Here is a 21,006-nt window from a genome sequence, read left to right on the forward strand (position 1 = left end):
TCAAAGAGTCCAGGACTCACAGTTAGGTGTGGCGTGGATATAAAAGGTCAGTCGGTAAAGGCAGCTTCTTAAGATCTTGAGATGTGGAACGATGTAGTCCTATAGCTTGTCATATGATGTTATGACATCAGAGAAAATGAGGTGGTAGAACAGTATAGTGGAGGTAGCTTAGATTCAGATAGTTATTTGTGTTGACATTTGTAGAACCTCCACGAGTATAACTTCCAGTGAGTAGATGGTAAGGTGATGAGAGCAATAGTGAAGGAAACGAGTATTTATCTCCACAAGTTGATAAAATATCCGGAGGCGAGCAATAATGATGTATAATTGTTAGCACGAATATTTTGTATCCACCTAAAGATAAAGTAGAAAAGATGTCCCAGGAGCGGAAAATACTATGGAGGATGATCTGGTCATAGCATCGCCCGTGAGGTTTGATGAAAATAGTGACGCTCCTGGTAGAAAAGGACTGGTAGCAATACTCGACCGCCAAAAGACCTTCTAGCATACCGGTGTGTGGTCTTTTGGCGGTCGAGTATATACATCATTATTGCTCGCCTCCGGATATTTTATCAACTTGTGGAGATAAATACTCGTTTCCTTCACTATTGCTCTCATCACCTTACCATCTACTCACTGGAAGTTATACTCGTGGAGGTTCTACAAATGTCAACACAAATAACTATCTGAATCTAAGCTACCTCCACTATACTGTTCTACCACCTCATTTTCTCTGATGTCATAACATCATATGACAAGCTATAGGACTACATCGTTCCACATCTCAAGATCTTAAGAAGCTGCCTTTACCGACTGACCTTTTATATCCACGCCACACCTAACTGTGAGTCCTGGACTCTTTGAAACTCTAACAATAGACGGTCACCTGAAGAAGGCTCAAGAGCCGAAACGCGCGTAGTGGTGTCTACCGCTTTGCCTTCATCACTGTATATATGTTTCATGTCTATTGATTTTGTATTTTCTCTTTTGTATTTTTTAATTCAAGACTATATAAAATTTAACCACATAATCACTTATAAAAACTATATATATTAAAAAAAACAGTAGAAAACAAAAGAAAAATAGTCAACAACAATAAACAATAAAGCTCTATCAGAAATTATTTTGCTCATTGGTTTCTGTACACAAGTGGACTTAATATACTGTTTCATTCTAGGTTTTTGTTTACAAAAAAACGTAAATTGTATTATCTAATCAATGTCTGTCACTTTGCTATAGACCTTTCCTAACTCTGTTTCTTCCCTATGTATAGCAAGTGCTACTATATTATATAGGGGTCCCCTTTTTCCAAATATTTACCATCCGCCCACTGGCAAGCCATAATTTCGGGCAAGTAGATGCTCCAACTAAAGCGAACCTCCTGCATTCGCTGGGGTTCACTATAAACTTGCGTGAGGCACACCTAACACCCTCTCAGACACTCCCTTTAATCTGAGCCATTCTGGAAACATTGCAATTCAGCGCCAATCTTCTGGAGTAGATGAGTCCAGGATATTCAGGCTATGATTCCGATGTTTCAGCCTCTCATCCATCAAGGGGAGGCTGGTTCGTGTAATCCGACATCACTACCGCCATATGGCTTTGCAACAAACAGGGTGGTGTGGGGTCTTGAACATTGTGCCATGAGGCCCTGCGCCTCTAGACGTGGCTAGAACGTCAGGACATCTTTCTGCTTTTACAACGCATGGCGGGATCTCTGAGTGTCAGGGCGACAAACTCAGTCGTCAGTGCTTTGGGGATCACAAATGGGGTCTCCATCAGGAGGTGGTGCAAGGTCTTTTCCGCAACTGGGGATAACCTTGCTTAGAGCCATTCGCCACTGCCAAGAACATTCATTGGAGTTTCCAAGATGCTGTGTGTAATTAAAGCTCATGTTGTCGCAAGTGGGACTCGTGATGCCTGTACGTCTTTCCGCCAGTACCACTTGTGCCCAGAGTTCTGAAAAAGATCAGGATAGACTGGGCTCAAGTCATCTTAGTGGCTCCGGATTGGGCATTGAAAGTTTGGTATTCCAAACTCCTGAGAATGAGCATCAGTCTTCTGATCAGGCTGCCCCTGTCAGACAATCTCCTGTGGCAGCAACAGGTCAGGGTCCTACACCCGAACCTGCGCATGCTCCGCCTTCATGTGTGGAGATAGGGCAGTGGCAGTTGAGTCTTCAATCTCCCTTCTGAAGTATGTGATGTCATCTTTACGGCCAAGCGTCCATTGACAAAGACCATATACGCCTGCCATTGGGACAAGTTTGTGGCTTGGGGCCTCAAATCATATTGATCCACTATCTGATGCACCCTTGTCTGAAATGATGGTGTGTGTTCCATCTTTATCCTGGCAAGACTTTGTCCTGTGCATAGTTAAAAGGTATCTTTTGGCTTTATTGGCTTTCTTTCGGTTTCCAGATCAAGCCTTCCTGTTCAAGTTACCTGTTGTGTCACGTTTCATGAAAGGTGTTAAACACACGTTCCCTCCGAACCTTTTTGTTATTCTCCAATGAGACCTTAATTTGGTGCTGACCTACTGGATGTGTTCCTCTTTCAAACTGGTGCATAGTTGTCCTCTCTGACTTCTGACACTCAAGACTGTGTTCTTGATGGCTAGCACATTGACCAGGAGGGTCAACAAGTTATGGACTCTGTCGGTCCCACCTCCATATACCAGCTCTTCCCAGATAAACTGGTTCTGCGCACCTGGGCCTCTTTCTTACCAAAGGTAGTGACACCTTTCCATGTTGGCCACAAGGTATCACACTGCTGACCTCCTTTGCTCCACCACACCCCTCCAAGGAAGAAGAGAGACTCTACCGTCTGGACCCGAAAAGAGCGTTGCCCTTCTATCTTGATCGTGCCAAAGAACATCAGGTAGCCTCTTTGTGGGGATCACTGGTTCGAAGAAAGGGAAAGCAGTGTCAAAGCACATCATCACCAGATGGTTTGTATTCAGCATAAAAATCTGCTATGCACTGGTCAAAAAACATCCTCCTGACGGCGTGCAAGCTCATTCTACTAGAGCCAAAGCTGCGTTAGCTCTTGGTGTCCCTGTCCTGGACGTTTGTCAGGCTGCTACATGAGCATCCTTTTTTTTTTTTTAAATCTTTTTATTGAAAATATAAAAGACGGCAGCACAGTAGTAAAGGAATACGATACGTCCGATATTCACAATGTACACATGATAAACATCAATATTACAAAGCAAGACATTGTCATAGCATTGGACTTAAGAAGATAGTTCGTCGTCCTCTGTAGGTACCAAAGGCGCCTCACATATGTCCCCTCTGTAAGTATTCCAGGTCCCCCAAATTGAGGACCACTATTTTGGACATCTCTGTGCAGTTATACAGTCTTTTCTCTAAACATACGCCAATCAATGTTTTGTTTCCATTTTGATAATGTAGGTGGCGTATCAGACCCCCAGTGGGGTGCAATATCCCTTTTTTTGCTACTGCTAGACCCAAAGTCACCCAGGTTTTTTCGGAGGCGTTGAGGTCGGTATACTCCCCAAATAATAAGAAGGCAGCGCTTGGCTTCGGGGTGTATGTTCTTGTTAAGGATCGCCCTAAATGTCCGATGTATCACTTGCCAAAACTGTTGAATATGATCGCATTCCCATAGGACGTGCATAAACGTGCCTACCTGCCCACATCCTCTACGACATTCATCTCCGTCCCCTCTCCTCATACTCAGCAATTGTGGTCCTGTGATATAAGTTCTATGTAGTATCTTGAGGTGGACCAGTCCCAGACGGGCGGAGATACCCACCTCCCGGGGGAACGCCACTGCCTCCCGCCATTCATCGTCATCCATTTCAAGGCCGTCTGATACCCAAGTTTCTCAAGGGAGTCAGGGGTATTGTGTAGCAGTTTCTTATATGTAAGGGAGACCGCTTTGTTAGGCAAGTAGCCATCCAGGAGCCTATCCTCCAGTGGGGAGGAGTCAGGAAGTGTAGTGCCCTTCAGTATAGTTGTTTGGAGGGCATGGCTGATCTGAAAATAGAGGAAGAATTATGTGTCTGCCATTTCATATTGTTGCTGTAATGTTGAAAATGGTATTACCTCTCCCCCGGGCCAAAGATCACCTATACGTGATATACCAATTAGATCCCACCTATCAAAACCCCCTTGAGATCGCAGCCGACCCAGTTGTTCCAAATCCCACAGAGGGGTGGCGAGAGGTAGCTTACCACTCCAGCCCAAACTTTTCTGGACATCATGCCAAATTCTCACAGCATGTCTGGTTGGGCCCGTAAGTGGCAATTTATTGCGAGGGTTATACAGTGCTACAATAAAGTTACTGCCCGGCAGTAGCCATGTAGGCGCAATATCCATGGCATATCCTGGATTGTGGGGGCCGCGATAAGTGGCTTGGTTAGTGGCTGTAAGTTGAGCAGCCCAGTAATATTTTGCAGTGTCTGGGAGGCTTATGCCTCCGTCATACCAGTTGAGGACCGTTTTTTTGTGCTATGTGGGGTCTACCATTCCAGTTCAATTCCCTCTGGAGACCTTCAATTTCTCTAAAATAATTGGCTGGTACCGGGTTAGGCGTATTCTGCAATGTGTATAGGAAACGGAAGAGAGCTGCCCGTCCAAGGAGTGAGAGGGGCACCGTCCTCCAGGTGGCGGTATCCCGCCGTAGCCTCTGTAGAGGTGGGTGCAAGTTTTTTCAAAGTGTAGTTTGGGGTCAGGAGTGACAAATATTCCCAGGTAACGAAACCCATCCTTCGCGATTTGAATGGGGCAATCGTCAAATAAACGAGGGGGGACGCCCTTAAGAACATACATTATTGATTTATTAATTGAAGAACCGGAATGTCGACCGAATGCTACAAAAATGTCCAGGACGTTCCTGAGTGATCTACGGGGGGAAGTCAAGAAGAGAAGGATATCATCGGCATATAGCGTGATGCGATCCTCCCAATCTATAGACCATTTCAGCCCTCGAATAATGGGATCCTGTCGGACCCAGGCCGCCAGGGGCTCCAAGGATAGAGCAAATAACAATGGAGATAATGGACACCCCTGGCGGCTACCTCGGCTCAGTTCGTAGGCCGCAGAGCGTTTATTGTTGATTACTCCTTGTGCTTGCTGTGTGGCATATAGTAGCCTGATCCAGGATATAAAGGTTGGTCCGAAGCCCAGTTTCTCAAGCACCGCCATAAGATATGGCCATTATGTGGTATCAAAGGCCATCGAGGCATCCAGGGATAGTATCATAGCGTCTTCCTGTATTGTGTCTGCCCTTCCCAGTACACAGTGCACTCTCTGCAGGTTAAGGGCTGTATTCCGTTGAGGCATGAAGCCCGACTGATCAGCATGTACCAAACTGTTTATGACCTTAACTAGTCGAGCGGCAAGTAGCATGGCAAGAATTTTAGGCTCCGCGTTGAGAAGGGAGATGGGTCTGTATGCAGAGCATTGATATTTAGGTTTATCTTCTTTGTGAATAACTACTAGAGCAGCCAAACGCTGGTCTGGTGGGAGGGTGCCCGCACTTTTACTTTCTTCATACATTGCCTTCAGGTGCAGGGAGAGTAGGTCAGGGCATAGTTTATATAGTTCAATAGGTAGTCCGTTAGGACCCATGGCCTTCCCTGGTTTAAGACTTCGAATGGCCTGTGCTATCTATTCAGTCGTTATAGTGCTGTCTAGGTAGATCTTGTCGTCTGGGGAGAGTGCAGGCAGTCTGATATCTTGCAGGAGGGCTCTGGAGTCTTCCTCCCCAAACCTTCAGTTCGGAGACCAGCCTGCTGGCTCTTTCTTTCTTATCGAGCCAGGCGATCAGTTTGCCGGCCTTCTCTCCCCATTCGTAGATTCTTACATCCCTCTCCGTACCCCATTCCTTGGCTTTGTCTGTTGCTATAGGTTTGTATTCTACCCTTTTTTAGTGTAAGAGGTGTAGTGTGTCCGGAGATGGATCTCCATCCGAAATCCTCTCAAGTTCTAAGATGTCAGATTACATTTTCTCCAATTCTTTGTGCTTATCTTTCTTGGTCCCTGCTATAAGAGATATGGCACTACCCCGAACAACTGATTTAAAAGCCTCCCATAGTATCTGTGGAGATTCAGCCGAGCCCTGGTTTTCCTGAAAATAGAACCGAATACATTTTAAGAGTTCTTTTCTGACCCCCGGGTTTCGTAGATACCATGGTTTGATTTGTGTCATCCCACCCGCCTGCCTTTCTCCCATCCTATTTGTCCCCACAGAGGGGAATGGTCCGAGATGCCTCTAGCCAGGTGTTTGACCTCCCGGACGTAAGTCGTTTGTGTAGCGGGGGTAAGTACATAGTCAATGCGGGAGAAGCTCCTGTGGGCTCCCGAGAAAAATGTGTGTTCTTTACTGGTAGGGTAGAGCGTCCTCCACACGTCTGTTAGTCCTAGGGAATCAAGAAAATCAGGCAGCCAGCGGTTCGAGGAATTCAAGTCCCTCGGGGGGACGGGGGGGGGGGGGGGGGGGTGAAGGGGGCGTTCAAAGAACCAGGCCTTCCCATTGGATTCCACACGCAGGTGAGCCGGAAAGAGCATTGAATACTTTAATCTCTTTTCTCTGAGCTGTTGCTTAACCGCGAGGTAAAGTCTGGAAAAAAGGAGATCGTAGCATTTTCATATTTGAGTGGCGGGGCTACTGTGGCGTTCTGCAAGATTATATCATGGTCCCTGAAGTTTAGCAGACGTGCCAGGATTTTTATTTTATTTTTTATTTATTTTTATTGCAGATAAAGAAAGAGACCAGCATGGTATGCAATTCTCAGCTGTCCCAGACGCGGGAGAGTCAATATTTAAAAAACACAGTGTCACACGGCCATTCAGCCCACACCCCGGAGGTTGGGCGGCGTTTGTAAGGTGCATGCTGAGGGCATACCAGCGTAGCCGGCATTGGCATTCCAAATCATATTGAACATCTGCTTTTTCAGTTTGAATTTAGTCCCCATTAACCCCCAACTCCTCCCCCCCCCCTCCCCAACTGTTCAACTGAATTGCCGCAAATGCAACAATCTTTTGCCGAGCCACGTTTCACACCTTGGGTTGCTGTCGAGGGTCATTCTCCGCTTACATATACATATTCATGTACAACCCTTCCAACCCCGTCCCACCCCTCCCCCCACGTAACCGCATTCTTTAGCATTTCTAATTCACAACCTGTTCCCAACTTCCCGAGGTACCTCGCAGCGGGGTTCACAGTGAATACAGGTCCTTTTTCATAACATTTGACATTACACTCCTCCCCTTCCCTCCGACGCCCTCCCTCACTGCCCCCCCTCCAGACCATGATACTGTCTCCACTTGGCCCACACTCTGCGGAATTTTTTGGGGCACCCTCTCGCCTTATAAGTTACCCTCTCCGCTGCCATGTAGAGGTCCATTCCTCAATGCTCGGCGATTCTGCGGCCCCCCAATATTTTGCTATGTCTCTTTTGGCAACTACCAACGCTAGTACCAGAAAAATGAGCAGAGGTCGAGGCAGGTCTACTTCGTTGGTCATGCCCAGTATGGCCAGCTTAGGCTCCTGCGTAAGTTCCACCCCTAAAACTTCCCCAAGTTCAGTAAAGATGTGTGACCAGTAGGTTTGTATGTTTGTGCACCCCCATATGGTATGGTAGAAGTCCCCTTGCTGTCGGCAGCACCTAAGGCATGTTGGGTCGCCTATTTTCCCCATTTTAAGTAGTCGTACTCTGTCGAAATACGTCCTATGAAGCACGTTTAACTGAATGAGACGTAACCTAGATTTGATCGCTACTTCTCGAGGGTGCATGAGGACAATCTCCCAGTCTAGATCTTCCATCACCCCCACCTCTGCCTCCCATATGCCCCTAAGTCTCGCCAGGTCACCCAGCATATTATTAGTCAGGGTTTTGTAAGTGAGGGAAACCGCTTTGCCCACTATATGTTCCTGAAGGAGTCTGCCCTCCAGTGGTGCGTATTCAGGTATTTCCGTAAGTGTGATATTTTGTGCCCTGCAGGCATATCTCAACTGCGTGTATTTAAACATTTGTGAGTGGTGGAGCCCGAATTCAGTCTGGAGTGTCTGGAATGACTTCAATTCCCCCCTGGAGATCACGTCACCTATGTTTGATATACCGATATCGTCCCACCGTTGGAAGCCCCTGAGCTTACCAAGTTCTGTCAGCCACTGGCAGTGCCATAACGGTGTTTGTCTGGTGGGTTTTCCTTCCCATCCCGTACGTTTGGTCGCCTGCCGCCAGGCCTTCAGTGTGATTACCGTCGCAGGTAGTAGCGACTTCCTCACCGTACCACCGTACAGCTAATACAGAATGTTTCTGGGTGCCAGTGTATATTTTTCGAGTGCATATGTCGGGTGATCTGCCGGGGCATGGATCCAGTCGTTTATCGGGGTCAGGTGTTACGCCCAGTAGTAGGCCTCCAAGTTAGGTAGGGAGATACCCCCACTGTATTGGTGTCTTCGGAGCTTCTGCAGGGCTATTCGCGGTTGCTTACCCAGCCATAAAAAGGTGCGAAGATCTGCATTTATCTTTTGTATCGTATTGGTCGGGAGCGGGTAGTATTCATTTTGGAGCGCATAGAGGAACTTAGGCAGGGTAATCATTTTGTACATTGCCGCCCGGCCCAGGAGCGTGAGCGGCAACCGTTTCCATCTATCCATGTCCTGCACAGCATCCCCCATGATTCTGTCTATATTTTTGGAGAATGAGAGTTTCCTGTCTAGGGTAATATATACTCCCAGGTATTGAAAACCTGTGGAGGTAGTGACCAGGCGTTCAGGGACGTCTCCCCACTGCTCCTTCCCCTGTGGGTCATAGAGAACCGACTTGTGCCAGTTTATGGTATGGCCTGCTCTTGCCCCAAAGCTGTCCAGTTCCCTAAATAACTCTGGCACTGTTGTATCGGGATTGGTGATGTAAAGCAGTACATCGTCTGCAGAGAGTGATATTTTTTCCTGCACAGCCATTGAGGGGTCTAGTAAAAAGCCCTGGATGTCCGGGTTCCGTCTAATATTAAGCGCTAAGATTTCGATGGTTAGTGTAAATAGGAGGGGGGACAGCGGGCATCCCTGCCGTGTACCCCGTTCAACCTTAAATTTGCGGGATAGTCTCCCGTTCACTCTCACTCGTGCTCTCGGGGCAGTGTATAGGAGCTGTATCCAGCCACGCAGTTTCGGTCCGAAGCCAAACCGTTGGAGCACCGCCATGAGGAAGGGCCAGTGCACCGCATCGAATGCTTTTTCTGCGTCGAGTGAGAGGAACCAGTGCGGTTCGCTCCTCCCCTTGACCTCTTGCAACCAGTTGTGAGTGCGCCTAAGGTTTAGTTTTGTCGCTCTATCAGGGAGAAACCCCGACTGGTCCATATGGAAAAGGTCTGGGATCACCACTCTCATGCGATTTGCTAAGATCGTCGCTATCACCTTCACTTCCATATTAAGGAGGGAAATTGGGCGGTAGGATGCGCAATCCTCTTTAGGTTTGCCTTCTTTGTGGATCGGCACAATGGTGGCCAGCGCGAGGTCTGGTGGCAGCGACTTCTGCTGATATGATTCAATAAAGAGGTTTTTAAGATGGCGTGTCAGGGGATCTGAAGGCCTTCTTGAAGAGTTCCGCTGGGAACCCGTTAGGGCCCGGCGTCTTGCCCGTTTTTAATTTCGCTATGGCTTCGGATATCTCGTCTAACGTGATGTCCGTTTCCAGCGCCGAGCTGGACTCAGGAGATAGTGTTGGTATCTCCATCTGTTCCATATATTTTAGTGCCACATCTATGTCCCCCAGGTCTTTGGCTCTGTAAAATCGTTCGTAGTGGGTCGCGAATGCCTCCGCTATCTCCACATCAGTGCACCACATACCACCGTCCTCCGATTTGATGTGTTCCACCCACCTCGCATCCCGTTCTTTCCTGCTCAGCCAGGCCAGGAGCCTACCCGATTTGTCTCCCACATCGTATAAACGATGGAGAGTTGCCAGCGATTGGGTCTTTGCCTCATTCGAGACTACCTCCATATACTTCTGTTGGGTATCTAGTAGTCGTCGCAACGTGTCCGCCCCCTTATGTACCTGGTATTCTTCCTCCAGTTTCAGGATAGAGGCCTCCAATTCCGCCACCTCCTCCTGCTGTTTTCGTCTTGCCTCTCTCAACCTTCCCTGGATTCTGTCTCTTAGTACCGGTTTCATCGCCTCCCAGAGGGTTATCCTTGAGGAAACTGACCCCTCATTTTCGGCTATGTACACCTTGATGTCAGCCCTGACGCCACGTGCAATTTCGGGAGATTGGATATCCCAGGCCGCCAGGCGCCATTCAGTGCTCTCCTCTGCCTCGCCCCACCTACCTTTGCGTACAGGGGTGAGTGGTCCGATATACCCCTCGCTTTGTACTCCACCTCATCATCTGCCGTTAGGTGTTGCCTTGCCATGAAAATATAGTCAAGCCTGGAAAAGACTTTATGTGCCCCCGAGTAGGAGTAAGCGGTTTTTGTAGGGTGACGCCATCGCCATGCGTCTGTGAGTCCTATAGTGTTCATCGTTTGTGCCAGAACTGTCTGCGTCCCCCCTCTGCGCGGTTGTCCCGTACGGTCTAGTTCGTCTGACATCACGTCATTGAAATCACCTCCCACTATTTGTATGGTGTCTGCTGTGTCAATGAGAATGGACGTGATCGCCTTAAGCGTACGTGACTGGAGCTTTGGCGGCGCATACACCGACACTATAGTGTAGCGCTGTCTCCTCCATGTCCCCTGCACCCCCACGTATGTACCCTGAGGGTCACTCCATGTGCGTGTGGCGCAGAACGGCGTTGATCTTTTAACCAGAATCGCTACTCCCCTGGAGTCTGAGGTGTACCCCGCATGTGCCAGAACCCTGTGCCTGCCTCTCGCTATAAATGCACATTTATCTCCTTTGAGGTGTGTTTCTTGCAAAAGAATGACGTCCGGCGCCAGTCTCTTAAGGTATGCATTCACTAGTCCCCGTTTAACTTTTGATCCTAGGCCATTCACATTCCACGTTAGAATGGAGAGTCCCCTGTCCTCCCTAGGCTGTGCTGCTAGTGTACCTGCCATTGTGTGGGCCGATTCTCATCCGCCAGCGGTGCAGTCGGTGGGTGTCTGGGACGGAGTGTCAAAGTGTGCGTTCGTGGCTTTCCCCCAACTGTGTTCCCCCCCAACCTTGTTCCCCCCTTCCCAACTCATTGTAACTCTGGCCCCCCTTGTACCAACGCCTCCCCACCACCCTCCCCTTCAAGACTCATCCCAGTATAGGACAAAGCTTTCAGCGGGAGACGGTCTGTCGCCCACCCTCGCCCCCCCTCGGTTAACTATCCCTCACCTTTCCCCCCAACGTGAAATGCTGTGAGGGCACTAGGCCCAGTGCCGTGCCTAGTCAGATAACTTAACCAATTTAAAGAAACATACACACTGGGCAGAGTGAAAATAACAAGGGGGATTGTCAACTTGCGTGTCTCCGGTCTCCCCGGCCGCCTTCTCTGGTACGCCACTCGGTCATTGTTCATGAGTGTGAATCTTGTGTAGTTGAGTCAGTTCCGCTATGTTTGTCGGAAGAGTCCTGCTCCAGATGGCGGATCTCCTTCTCCAGTGGATGCATCGAGTCCTGGTCCTCCCTCGGCTCTTCCTCCTCAGGGTCCGACTCTCCACCATCAGCTCGGTCTTCGCCGTCTCCTTCCGAGAGTGTTGATTGACGAAGAACCTGTCTTCTTGAGTCCGCAGTGGAGGATTCCCCCGGCGACTCCGATCGCCCTCTCCTTGCACCCGCGGATGTGCGGGCCTGATATGGCGTCCCAGGCGTGCGAGAATGCAGTCTTCTGGACTTCCGCTGTTGTGGTTTTGGGAGCCCCCATTGCGTCCTCTCCCTCAGAGACCTGTCCAGTTCCTCGCGCCCTGCCGTCTCTCTGCTGTTTAGGATCGGCCTCTCTTCGAGCCACTGCCATGCGTCCTCAGGGTGGGTAAAGAATATCGATTTCTCTTTGTATATAACTTTGAGTTTCGCAGGGAATAGCAGCATGTAGGTAATCTTTAGCGCCCTCAGTTTTGCCTTCACCAGGTCGAAGGAGGGTCTCTGTTTCTGGACCTCCTGGCTGTAGTCCGGGAAGATCATGATGTTGGTGTTCTCTAGTCGAATCTCTCCCAATTTCCTGGCCTCCCGAAGTATCAAGTCCCTGTCTGCAAAGTTCAGAAAGCGTGCTATCACCGGTCTAGGCCTCGCACCTTCAGGGGGCTTCGCCAGCAGTGCCCTATGCGCTCTTTCAATCACGAAGCACGCAGAGAAACGCGCCGTCGGGACGGTCGTAGTCAGCCACGTGTGGAGGAAGGCTGCCATATCGTTCCCCTCGATCCCTTCTCTAAAGCCCACTAGGCGCAGGTTGTTGCGGCGTGCCCTATTTTCCGCATCATCCACCTTCCACAGGAGTTGCCTTTGTGATGCTTGGAGTTCCACCATGTCTTTTCGGAGCGTGGTGAGTGAGTCTTCCGCCTCCCCAATTCGTGTTTCCGTTTCAGTGACTCTTGCCGACAAGTTCCTCAAGTCTTGTCGCAGGAGGGTGACCTCTGACCCCACCTCACCTATTTTGACCTCTAGAGCCGCTCTCGATTCCTGGATGTCTAATCTCGATGCTTGGATAGCTGCTAGCAGTCTGCCAGTGTCTATTGACCCCTCCTGCGCTGTGTTGGGGTTCTCCCTGCCCGGGCGAGAAGTTGCAAAGTTGTCCATTGGGCCTTGTTTCAGGGATTTGGGGATAGCGTCCTTCTTCCCCATGGTTATCTGCGGTAGGTCTGTATTCCTCTGGTGCTGCTGTATTTCTCTCACCTCCAAGCACTGCTCCGTAACGTCTGTAAGTCTGTAGACACGGCGTGTATCTGCCACCAGAGCCTTTACAGTGCGGCCCCACGTGTCTCAACCTTCTTCTCACTGGTACATCCCCAGCACCAGGGACATTTTGCGGGGTGTCGCTGCTGCGCCGCGATGAGCCCGCTGTTACACCTGCCCCATAGGCCCTCAAGCAATCATGGGCTCTCTCTGAGAATGTCCCTGCAGGTGGTCACCCCCCAGCGTTGATGGTCGTGGAAGCTCGGCTTTCCGTGAAGGTTAGGTCATGCAGGGATGCGGGGACATGCGAATATTTAAATAGGGGATCCGTGTGTGTCTCCGTTTGCGGTCTCCTAGAAGTCTCGGGCAGAGGCGTCGCCTTAATACATAACCCGCAACACACTGATTGCAAAGCCTCACCGCACTCACCATAGCCTGGGCCACCCTACTCTGATGTCCGTCAGGGTGTATGTGGGCTTTCCCCTTTTGTCTTGCGCTTAATGCCAGCGAGTGTTCGCAGGCTCCTCCACCCGTCTTGGCCTCTATTTGTGGTGTTCCGCCCTGGTTCCTTCCCGGGCCCGCTGCCTGCAAGCGCGGGCTTTGTTTAACTGGCCGCCATGTTTGTAAAGGGCGGCTGGGTACGTGTAGAGTTTGGAGCCGCTTCGCCGGTTCCCCCAGTGACCGCTCGGGGCCCCCTCCGGACCGCGTGCACCGTCTCCGACCAGGCCGGGCCCCCCGAGCGACTCCCGAGGTCCGTCGACGAGTCACGCCGCCATCTTGGTTAGGTGTGCTCGGGCTCGGGGGGGGGCTCTCACCTCTGACTCGGTTCCGTCGGGGCTGCCGCCTCAGGGGATCTCGCGCTCCGGGTGGGGTCTGTTTCGTGGCGTGCCTGTACCCTCCCGGTGCAGGCTCCTGGTCACTTCGTCCTCCTCATGCCACCATCTTGGTGAGGTGCGGCCGGGTATCAGGATCGTTCGCACCGGGTAATCGGGCTGCCAAGCTCGCTCCTCCTGCCCCGCGTCCTCCCGTTTTCTGCCAATTGGCCTCCCGGCTGCCGCAGGCCACTCTAGGCTCTCCGATGTTCGTCTGGTTTTAATGCCAAGCCTGTGTTGCCATCTTGCTCTCACGGCCCACTTGGTCTTTGGCCAGGCAAACTGCGGATTTCAGGCTCCTACCGCTCCAGCAAGTTTCTTCCGACAGCGCTGCAGTTACTGTAGGCTCATCTGCACTTTGTCAAGTATTTTCGATTGTGTGGCATCGATTTTTAGACGGATTAAGGAGTCGGCGGCCGGGAGCTCCCGAGCTGCACGTCTAGCTCGGCATGCTGCAAGCCACGCCCCCCAGACGTGCCAGGATTGGCCGTGGAGGGTCCCGGGTCTTGGTCTTCCTCCTGGCACTCTGTGGGCCCTTTCGACCACGAACAAACAACACAGACCTTTGGGGCATAAGTGGTTCGTGATAAGGTCTTCAACGAACAGGTCAGCAGCCTGCCCCTTTCGCTTTTTCAGGTACCTCAATTATTCGCACATTATTTCTTCTGGAGGGTCCTTAAAAATCATCTAACTTGTCTTCCGCTTGCTTCTTGAAGGCTTAGAGATCTCAGAGCTCGTTTTGTAGTTGCCAGACATCATCCACAAGACTAGACGAGGTAACTTCAAGTTGTTTTACTTTGTCGCTCATCTTGGAGAGATCTGCTCTTATGACAGTGACTTCTACCGTTATGGCATCAGTACGCTGCTCCATGGATGCTCGCACTCCCGCAATGGCGTCCATCACGTCCTTCAGGGTGTGCTCCTGAGGTTACCCCCTACTCAGTTCCCGGCTTGTCTTTGGTCACTGCTTCAGGGGAGTTCGCCTTTTGGTAGGTAAAATGGTCCAGTCTGTTCTGGGGCAGCACCTTGGTACCCCTGGCGTTGGACATCTCGCTGGGCTTCGTGTGGCACCCACCACACCAGGCATCTCCCACTGATCAGACTGCAATATCCAGGTCACCAGTGGCGTTCAGCGCCAATCGCTGCAAAGAGATGTATTTGTAAGTCAAAGATCTCCGAGCTTCTAGTGGTGACACGACTATGCAACGTTGGCCCCCACCAATGGTAGCCACTTAATGGCCAAGCGCCTCGTAGGTCGGGGGAACCTAGGCACTGTGGGGGATGCCGGCTGTGGGAGAAATACTACACCGTCGTCGATGACCCGTGGCGTCATCAGCGTGTGAATCTCTTCAGATGGGCAAGCTGGCAGTGCCTGACGTGGCCGGCGCGCACTTCTGTTGGGGCGTCCACAGCGACAATGGGGGCCACGCTCAGCGAGCAATGGGGAGGGTGTGGCATAGATATGTATCAGGAGCAGGCGAGAGAATCACCAAAGGCCCGATCTGTGGTAACATGCAGGCCCGTCCTCTGGCGAGCCGCCCTTTGTGCCTGCCAGGTCCAAGAGTCGCCGCTGGTCTGTGGCAGGAGCAGGCGAATGAAGGCAGCAGGGGAGGGGAGAGCGATATTAAAGCACTCACAGCCCTCCACCAGGTTGAAGGCGTCTTTCGTCGGCCGCGTGGATGGCTTCGGGTGCCTCCCGCTCGCTTCCACCAGTGCAGTCCCGATATTCATTGAAGGCCCCAGTCTGTGGTGCTATGCAAGCCCGTCCTCTGGCGAGCCGCACCTGAGTCACAAGTGAGCCCTGTGAGCTGATCTCTGTGTCCGCCAGATCTCAGGGTCTCTCCTTGCGGGTGTCCCGGCACCAAGGGACGGATAATTGAGGCAGGATGTTAGAGATTGCGGTCAAAGCTGAGGGAGCCGATCTACTACGCAGCCATCACGTTCAAGCGCGTAGCCATGCCCCTACATGAGCATCCTTGCACACGTTCACCAAACATTACCGGTTTGACAGTCCGATACGCTGTAATGGGCACTTTGGCAGTTTTGTCCTCAAGGACTTTTTGATCTGAGCTAGAGGCTGACCCACCTGCATGGAGGTATTGCTTTGGTACCTATTCTAAGGTAAGGATCTGGAGCTAGAAATCTCTAGCAGATGAACCAGTTACTTACCTTTGATTCCTCGTTGTCTAGCCACAGATTCCTTACCGACCCGCCTATCCTTCTCGTTCTGCGAATTGGTTCCTCTACCTAAAAGATCCATGTAGGCCCTTAGTTTCTTCACATTGGTCAATCAGCCTACTTATGTAGCTCTGTGCTTCTGGGGCAAAAATAGTAATGTAAGTAAACTAATATCAATGTGCTGGGCTGGAGCTTATATAAGCACGGGGCACGGCACTTTCAGTGTGGACAATGCTTAAGATGCCAACGGGGAGCAGATTCGCACCATCTTCTGGCGCGTAGAGGTACTGCTCAGAATAGGCTTCCCACTGGATCCGTAAAACCTTAAGGTGAGGAATCTGCGCCTAGATTTAGTCTCTATCAGATGAGGTGTTACAGAAGCTAAGTAACTTGTTCGTTTATAAGGACGGTTCGGCCACTATTCTGTGGCATTATACTCATTAGATGACTGTGCTCCCCAAATTTCATTGCCCTTACCAATTAAGACATTAACATTTAACATCACTCTGCAGAAACCAATTTTTCAAATGGCAACTCCGTCAAATCCCCAGTTTGTTTCTTTCAGGCGAAAAATCCACAGATCATTTATTTATGTAGTTTTATATAGCGTGTATAATACAAAAGGGTATTGAAACACTTTACACTTGACACAGAATGAACAGTACATAAGAAGCAAAAATACAGCAACCCGAAAAAAGCAGAACTGTTTTACCATTACAGTAAATGCTGATAAGTACTGTTGTATTTGTATCTTTCATAGTCTATGGCCATTGATAAAACTAGATTGTAACCACTTGTATGAACAATTCATACATAGTACATTGTCTAGAAAGGCCATTAAGGTTTCAGCTTCCTGCTATTCTAAGGAGATTTAAACACCTCTCCTATCCCTCTCCCCCAGTAAGCTCGATGCAAGTACATTGGAATGGTTTGCCCCAGACAAATAAAACGACTGTCCATGTAACATGAAAACCTCACCTTTGTGCCGGGTCATTGCTTTTATAAATGGAGGCTGCCCAATAGGGACTGGTAGGGAAAGAGAAATAGAATTTCAAAGGCTATGTGTTTTGCGAAGGGGATGGATTGCATGGTACAGTCTCATAGTGGAAGCAGAGATTCGGAATAGTACTTTATTTCCAAAAGGCTTATAGCCTACACGTTGAACAACTGCACCGAGCACAAGGACAATATATTGGCTACACAGCTACGTATGGAGAAAATGGGGAAAGGTGTTTGCTGTTGAACTATCTTTTTGTGAGTATGATCTTAGAAACAAACCTGGACAGTCAAGCAAAAAGTTTAAGTCCTTAATTATTCTGGGAAGTTTTTTAATAGCCATTTCACATGATGCGGGAAACCAACATGGTTAATCCTTTGCTCAGGATAGCTGGCTTAGACCAAAGTGAGAGTTCTGATAGTGACACAAATAAGCCTGCTTGTATCCACTGGAATCGTATTCCTTGTTGCTGGACTTCCAACAAGCACCATTTCAACCATAGCCTAATCGTCACTCCCATTTGTTTCCTTTGCACAGTGCCATTGGAAATATGTGATGCTGCAGTGTTTTCCGCATAATTATGGATTTCCACACTTTCCCCAAAATCCTACATATGTTGCATACTTTGTAGATTAAAATACATGGGTTTAGCTCAAAGGGATCCAAAACTACTGAGAACAAAGTTACACGTGTGGTGCCCGCAGTGGCTGACCAATTCAAAGGTTATCAGGTCAAAATGTATGGGCTGATTGCTATCCTCGGGTCTTAAACTGCACTAATGAAATGAAGCCTTTCACAGTCACCATTAATGTGTGCTTAAAAATGTCAAATAAATGAAGTAACGCTGCCATAGAATGTGCCACGTTACACCGCCAATTTGTGGCTGTTCTTGCCGCATAATTTAGCCTTGCTGCATAATTCCAGAAGCCCTGGACATACTGTTGTATGGAGACCCCCTCCAGACCATGATGTTTATTTATCAGAAATGACAGGGATATTATCTTTTTTAAATATCCTTTGCCTTACACAATATATTGATGTATACTTGATGGCTGGATGCCTTAACTGTGTTGAATGAATTGATAAATGAATGGAACACTAACTAAAATAAAGAGCATTTTCCTTTGCTAACTTTCTAAACATCATGACACATAATGGGGCCGATTCACAGAACTAAACTGAGACAAAATCCTAAACTTACTACTTTAGGTATTCACAGACGGCATTTAGTAGTAGTTAAGTTAGTATTTTGTCTTAAGTTAGTATTTTGTCTTAAGTTTGGATTTTGTCTTAAGTTTGGATTTTGTCATAAGTTTGGATTTTGTCATAAGTTTGGATTTTGTCATAAGTTTGGATTTTGTCATAAGTTTGGATTTTGTCATAAGTTTGGATTTTGTCATAAGTTAGCATTTTGTCTTAAGTTGGGATTTTGTCTTAAGACCAAATTTAAGACAAAATCCTAATTTAAGACAAAATACTAACTTTGCTACTACTAAATGCCTTCTTTGAATACCAAAAGTAGTAAGTTTAGGATTTTGTCTAAGATTAGTTCTGTGAATGGGCCTTACAGATTTGTTGTACACATGTGATATATACATGCAAATATGTAATCTATTGATCTGTAGGTTCGAAAACGGGGAAACTTGTTCTATATCACTTTGTACGTTTTCCCATGAAAGATGCTGATTTTGCTTTCTTATCTCTGTAGGTGGGTCAGATGGTTCTAGGCTGTACGAGTATGTATGGAGATATAACTCTAGTGTGAACGAGTGGACCGAAGTGTCGCCAATGCTGAAGCCGAGAGAGTACCACAGCTCGACAGTGCTCAAGGGACTGTTGTACGTGATTGCCTCGGACAGCACAGAGCGCTATGATCCCACCCTCGATACATGGGAGCCCTTGAAGCCTATGCTTCATCCTATGGACAACTGCTCCACCACCTCATGCCGTGGCAAGCTGTATGCCATTGGATCCCTCGAAGGCAAAGAGGCCATGGTGATACAGTGCTATGATCCCGAAATAAACCTGTGGTCCCTTGTGAACTGCGGCCAGCTGCCCCCATGGTCCTTTGCACCAAAAACAGTGACCCTAAACGGACTCATCTATTTTGTTAGGTAAGTAACTGCCAAATGCTTTCTTAGGACTAATGTTTCATTGGTACTACATTTTAAAAGTATGCACTACCACGATATATTTTTGGGCAAAAAGAGCAACTTTTACAATCCAACCTAAGTGCTGATCTGCACTTTTTTTCTAGAATACTAGAAATTGGTGATGAATTATTATTTATTTTTTTAGCTGCGTTTAGCAGGTTTAAAAAAAAAACAATTTCCCCCTTTTGTTGGGTGGTTTTGGCCTTTGACATTTATTTTACACTTCTCTTCGTGATATTATTTAGATTTTCTTTTTAGCTTGCCCTGAAATATGTCTGTTGGCTCCTATAATGTCTTTGGTCAAGAGTTGCAAGAAGGGACCGCTTATGCTAGGGAAATCATGCTTCACACTGGCAGCTGAGATTACAGTAGTGGTATTACACTGGGGGTTGCTCTAATTGCAATGGTATGAAACAGAGTGCTCATTCCGGTGCAGTTACAAAAAGTACTGTGGGTTGTCCTCCTTGTAGTAGCTGCATACTCTACAGCGACCACTGGCCTGCCCATACTGCTGTGACGCAACACTGGATGGTTCATTCACTGTCGTGACTGCAAACTGGGAGCTGCTGTTGCTGCACTGTCATAACCTTGAAACTTATACGTGCTACAGTGACATGCCAGTGGTAGCTGTGCTAACTGCTGGGCTGGGACGTAACAGTGAGTTATCCATACTGTAGTGCCATAACACTGGGAACTGTCTTAAATGCAATGAAATCGATGGGAGCTGCCCGTGCAAAAGCGACATGCGACTGGGAGCTGTCTTACTTCAGGGGGAGTACAGTGTCTACCCACAATATATATTGATGTGTAACAAATTAAATAATAAAACAGACTGGCACTGTAGAAAACCCTGGAAGTAGGCTGGGTAGGGCCACCTAAATGGGAGAACAGACTTGGCTGTTTGCCACAAGCACTTCTCTTTTCAGGCCCCAGCATTGCCACTGTTAAATGAAATTGTAATCACAAAAAAGTGGGTTGTCATTCTTTTTCCATATATTTGTTGTGAATAATACACAGAAAGTGATGGATGGAATGCTTGAATTAATATCAGCCTCTGGTAATTGCTCTTGGCTACATACCAATCCATTGTTTTTTTGCCCTCCATACCACTTTTGATTAGATCCAGGCGTGAGCAAGTCAGCCTTGGTCCAGCACCAGGAGGAACAACCAAGACCGTCCTCTGGACTGGAGCACAAGCAGCCCATGATTGTTTTGGATATTTGTACCTCATCAGTCGGTGTAGGTTCATTTCTGTGGTACAGTGAGCACAGGACTCACTTCTGAGCATACTTGTCTCAAGGCATGACAATGAAGAATGTAGAAAAGTGACAGAATGCTTATATTAATTCTATCCACTGATAATTTTCTAGGCCACAACCAGGCGCACAACACCCATTTAACTGAAAGGATAGATAAATAACATTTTTGTTTTACTTATCTTGCTTACTTATCTGACAATTTGGAAGCTCCATGACAGAAACAAAACAGGAATCTGGTGCTGGGCATTGAAACCAGTAATCCATGATTCCCAATGAGGTGCCAGGGCAGGACTGAAAATGGGAAGACTCACCTAAATACCGGTCTCAGCTTTTTGATAGGGCTGGAAGCATACGCCTAAAGAAATAGGAACAGTGCTGAGTATCCTGCCCCTGCAACCCTGTGGCTTTTTTTGGCATCAGGGATGCACTGATGTGAAACCTGACAGCCCCATTTTAGCAGGTGTACTGTGCTGCCTGAGGCAGGCACAGTATCCCTCCTTAATAACATAGATTGTGCCTATGTGAGGGGACTGTAGTTGAACTATGCCCCTCACATGCACAATCCAGAAATTCATCTATAGAGTGTTTTATTTTGAAACAACACTCGGTAGCTGGTTCATGCTTCAGCCCTCTCAGGCCTTCTTTTTCTGGCGTCAGGAGCTTGGGGAGGAGGCAGAGAAGGCTGACTTGCGCATTGGCAGTGTTCATGGAAACACTAAACTTGTGTTTTCATGAACACTGCTAAATTTAAAAAA

General features: G+C 48.4%; 1 protein-coding gene across 2 annotated transcripts in view; it reads left to right on the forward strand.

Moving 5' to 3' along the window:
* KLHL21 (kelch like family member 21) overlaps positions 1-21,006 on the forward strand; it is a 207,593-nt gene that overhangs the window by 59,568 nt on the left and 127,019 nt on the right. For both annotated transcript variants that reach the window (XM_086922168.1, XM_086922166.1), the window contains exon 3: positions 18,548-18,953. In XM_086922168.1, coding sequence (XP_086778294.1) covers positions 18,548-18,953 — 406 coding nt within the window. The remainder of the gene's footprint in view (positions 1-18,547; positions 18,954-21,006) is intronic.

The sequence above is a fragment of the Lissotriton vulgaris genome, chromosome 5, assembly GCF_964263255.1.
Source record: "Lissotriton vulgaris chromosome 5, aLisVul1.2, whole genome shotgun sequence".
NCBI classification, from domain to species: domain Eukaryota; kingdom Metazoa; phylum Chordata; class Amphibia; order Caudata; family Salamandridae; genus Lissotriton; species Lissotriton vulgaris.